General features: G+C 36.8%; 1 protein-coding gene across 2 annotated transcripts; it reads right to left on the bottom strand.

The window, feature by feature from the left end:
• Positions 1-516: 516 nt before the first annotated feature.
• On the bottom strand, positions 517-3,214 carry LOC129298485 (transmembrane 9 superfamily member 11-like). Of its 2 annotated transcripts, none has more exons than XM_054936904.1 (2): positions 3,060-3,214; positions 517-2,858 (listed from the first exon to the last, which is right to left on the bottom strand). In XM_054936904.1, the coding sequence occupies exon 2, from the start codon at positions 2,838-2,840 to the stop codon at positions 852-854; it is 1,989 nt and encodes a 662-aa protein (XP_054792879.1). In that variant the 5' UTR covers positions 2,841-2,858; positions 3,060-3,214; the 3' UTR covers positions 517-851. The 2 variants fall into 2 exon arrangements, with proteins under 2 accessions (XP_054792879.1, XP_054792880.1); XM_054936905.1 differs by having other exon boundaries at positions 517-2,915; positions 3,060-3,199.
• Positions 3,215-4,306: the final 1,092 nt, after the last annotated feature.

Raw genomic sequence — 4,306 nt, 5'->3', positions numbered from 1 at the left:
ATTTAATAAATGATAAAGCACAATAATGTCTTACAATTTATGTAATCGACCTCATCTAATAGAATAAACGCTTGTTGTTGTTGTTATTGTTGTTGTTACATGTTGAAAATTTTTACACTAAAATATATTAACCCATTAACATGGAATGTTTGGCTTACTTAAGGAATAAAGCCCTTACTTAAGGAATGTTTGGCTTCTATTAAAGATGGGAAATTAATTAAGAATGCCAAATAGCCTCTCACATATTTTTTTTTTTTTTGGGGCATAAACCCAAGGTATCCTAGACGTGCCCTGCTCAAGCTGTGAGAACTTGTTAACAAGGCTCAAACTAATCCGAATTGATACATAACACATCAACGATAAGCCCCCTTGGCCACTTGTAAAAATTTTAATGGGTAAATTTTCACCTTAACTTAATTAAAAAACTTCAAAAGGGAAAAAATTATTTTTTGAAAAACAAACTAATATCAGGTTATGTAAGTCGCAAGATCACAAGAGTTCGAACCTATCCCCAAATGATCAAAAACTGTAATTTTTGAATGCAAGGTTATATAAAACAAGATTACGCAGCATAACTCCAGCATCTGCTACAAAGTAGAATACTGTATCCTTAGAAATGCTATATATATATATATATATATAACTAAGAACTAAGCAAAACAATGAAATTATTGTTTTGTAATATACTAAGTTCGCTAAAAAAAAATGTGCTGAAAATGAAACGAAGTAACAATACTTTTTTCCCCAGATCGCATGAAACAAAGTAACATTTACTTGAACATTCCCACAGGGTTTCCGCCTATTAAAATCTGTTATCTCCATATAATTTCTCCGCAATCTCAGTCTGCAATTCAATCCAACTTGACGGAAGAGAACAAGTAATACACAAAAGAGAAGGAAGAGAGGAACCCAACCGTGCCAGTAGCCAACATGATGGCCAGAACCATGAAGAGAGAGTATCCCAAGTACAGTGATGCAGAGACAGGGCCACTCAGATTCTTGAGATCAAACACCAGATAGTTTACGGAGTACAAGAAGATGTATATGGCCACAGAACCAGAAGCAAAGAATGATTTCCACCACCATCTCCAATCTTCCACACACAGATGCATGTAGGTCAGAACTAAAGAGACCTCAGCACAGACCACCACAAGCAAAATCAGAACAACTAAGAGGAACCCAAAGACATAATAGACACGGCCCATCCAAATACTGGACATGATGAAGAAGAGCTCTATGAACAGGGTTCCAAATGGGAGGGTCCCTGCACCAAGGACTAGCAGCCATGAAGGGTACTTCTGTGCGGGAATTTCGCGAGGAATTTGATTGGTTCGGACTGGATACTCGATGTGATTGGCCCTGGCACCAAAGAACCCTCCAATAAGGGTAAGGGGAACCGAAATGCAGAACCAGAGTAAGATTAGTATAACAAAGAGTGAAAATGGGATGGCTCCTGTGCTGTGGCTTCCCCACAATAGAAAGTTCAAGGTTGTTAGGATCAAGAAGGCAATGCCGGGGAAGAAACAAGCCGCCCTCCATGCCACTGAAAACCAGCCTTTCTGATCACCGCAGCCAATTGTTCTCCAAAGGCGAACTGCCACATATCCAGCTGCAACACCAAGTATCAAGTAGAAAAATAGCATACCAGTAATGAGTGTTCCGCGAGAGGCTGGTGACATGAATCCGAGAGCTGCAAACAAGATTGTCACCACAGCCATTCCAAGAATCTGAACCCCATCTCCAACCATTATACATAGCAATGAAGGGTTGGATGGAGCGCGGAATACATCCCCCACAACAAGCTTCCAACCTGATAACTCTTCAGTCATCTGTGCTTGAGCCTCCTTGTCAAGCTCCTCATAATGGGTTAGATCCCGGCGAACAGTCCTCAGTAAGATCACAAGAACAATCCCAGCAAGGAAGGTGATCACCATGAGAGAATTGAGGATTGAGAACCAATGGACTTTTGATCCCTCCATCTTCAAATAGGCATCCCATCTGGATGGCCATTTGATGTCACTCTCCTCAAAGGTGACCTCATAGGTGAAAGCCAGTGGCTGCCCTTCTTTGATCTGCATTCCTACGGTGGACGGATCACATTTAATAGGTGACGGGTATTTGCCATACATTTTCAAGTTTTTGGCAGAGTCAAAATTATGCATAACGCTGCACGGTATCACCTCAAACCCAACCACCATGTATCCTGGCAATTCTGATTCCCCTTTACCAACTGCTGGGATCACTTCAGCCGCATCGCCAGTTCCCATTACACGAGCCACATTGGGTTCCTCATATTTGTGCACAAGAACATTGAACTTGAGATGGTTAAACAGATAATATGCATCTTGAATCTTCACACCAACAGGGTACCCTGTCCATCGTAGAAAATATCCATCTTTCTGTGTAAAGCGAATGGCGGGTAAATTATCAAGGATCAGATTAACCTGATACATTTCATCAATCCTCTCTTTAAGGATCTTGAACTGATCAGCCGACAATGAGTCCAACCGACACAAGAATATCTCCGACTCATTTGTGTACATCTTGAATCGGTATGGTGAGTTCTCGATCCGATCTCCCATGAGGAGCTCGCCGAGATTCTCAGCACTATCCTTAACACCGCCCGGAGGCTTGCAAAAGGGCAAGCTGTAATAGCTAAAGGGCATTTCTGTATCAATGGAGGTGATAGATTTCACTTTCACCGACAACTCATCCCCAATCAGGTACTTGTGGGGATAACTTCCCGGAAGATAGAACCCATATGCGGATTGGATTATCAAGCAAAACAGTAAAACCCACAAGGTAAATTGACCGGAGAAAAGCATCTTTCGACAAATCATGGGAGTTTTGAACCAGATCTGAAAACCGAGGTACCAAATGAGTGAAATATTGGGAGAGAAAAGCTCTGGCTCCGACTAGATTTTCAGGTCAAAGCACATGCAGATGCAGATGCAAAAGGATTGAAATTAATACAGAAATGATAACAGAATCAAATCCAAATAAATAGCTGAAACAGGAAGCAAATAAGAGTATTTTGAGAGAGGTAAAATTTCACAGACCTCAAACAAAGCCCGAGATTCAGAAATTTGAGTGAAAATCTCTGCGAGGAATGGGAATAACGCGCATCAAACGAGATCTTCGAACTCTGCGAATCTAAATGGAATACAATAGAACATCGAAGGTGGCAATGGCAGACACTGCCCATTTATAACGTGGGCTTACTTTGGGAGCATATCGCTGCGGTGATGGCGTGTGATGGCTTTTTCTTGAATTGACTATTACACCCCTAATGTCCAAGTTATGGCCAAACCGCCACTCCCATAGCCAATTAATTAATTATTTCACACGCATCTTATGAATGATACTATGGTTACGGTAGTCAAGACAATTCTATTTTTTTTATTTTTTTATTTCCGGGGATTCGACTGCTATAGACAATTTTAGCCATTTTCAATTACCATCTGTGCCACCTTTTGTAAGATATTTTTTAAAATAATTTGATATCTCATAATACAAAATATTTTTAAAAAATAATGATTCATTTAAAAGTTAAATATATTTTTATCTCTCAAATATTTACACAAGAGCATGGTATTTTAAAAGAAGAATGACATTTAAGGTGTTCTTAAATAAATTTATCACAATAAGAGCCCATCAATTTTATATTAAATATTATTTTGTAAAAATATATATATGTTGTTAAAAGTTGAACATAAACTTGTATTTTTTTTAAGGTTTTCTTAAAATTTAATAGGTTTGGATTCAATTTTTAACAACAACGTAGACGTATTTTTTTCAAAATAATATCAAATATAAAATTGATGGGCTTTTATTGTGATAATTTGTTTTCAAAGGACATTAAATGTCATTCTCCCTTTTTTAACACAATAACCCAAGAAAATATTAAAAAACCCTCAAAAATTATATTAAAAAATCCTATAATAAGTTAATTTCGTTTTCTTGGTAACAATAAAAAAATTAATTTTGATTAAGTCACTTAATTAGAAGCAAATTCTAAGACTAATGTTACTCATATAAATTATCGAAATATCATTTTAACAAGTCATTTTGACTAACTACTAGATGATTATCAAATGATCATTAAGAGCAATAATATCAATAAAAATTATTAAATATTAAAGTGTTAGTGAATTAATAAGATAGTGTTAAAAATATTTTTAATTAATTTCTGATTATTTTTTATAAAAATGTTCGATAATTATTTGGTAACCTATGAAAATGATTTTATTGAAATGATATTTTGGAATTTTACATGGTAAGAAATAACATTTGCCTCTTGATATTA

The sequence above is a fragment of the Prosopis cineraria genome, unplaced genomic scaffold, assembly GCF_029017545.1.
Source record: "Prosopis cineraria cultivar Desert tree isolate PC_DT_omini unplaced genomic scaffold, ASM2901754v1 PC827, whole genome shotgun sequence".
Classification (NCBI taxonomy): Eukaryota; Viridiplantae; Streptophyta; class Magnoliopsida; order Fabales; family Fabaceae; genus Prosopis; species Prosopis cineraria.
Note: the sequence above shows the minus strand (reverse complement) of the source record. Positions and strands in the feature narration are given on the sequence as shown.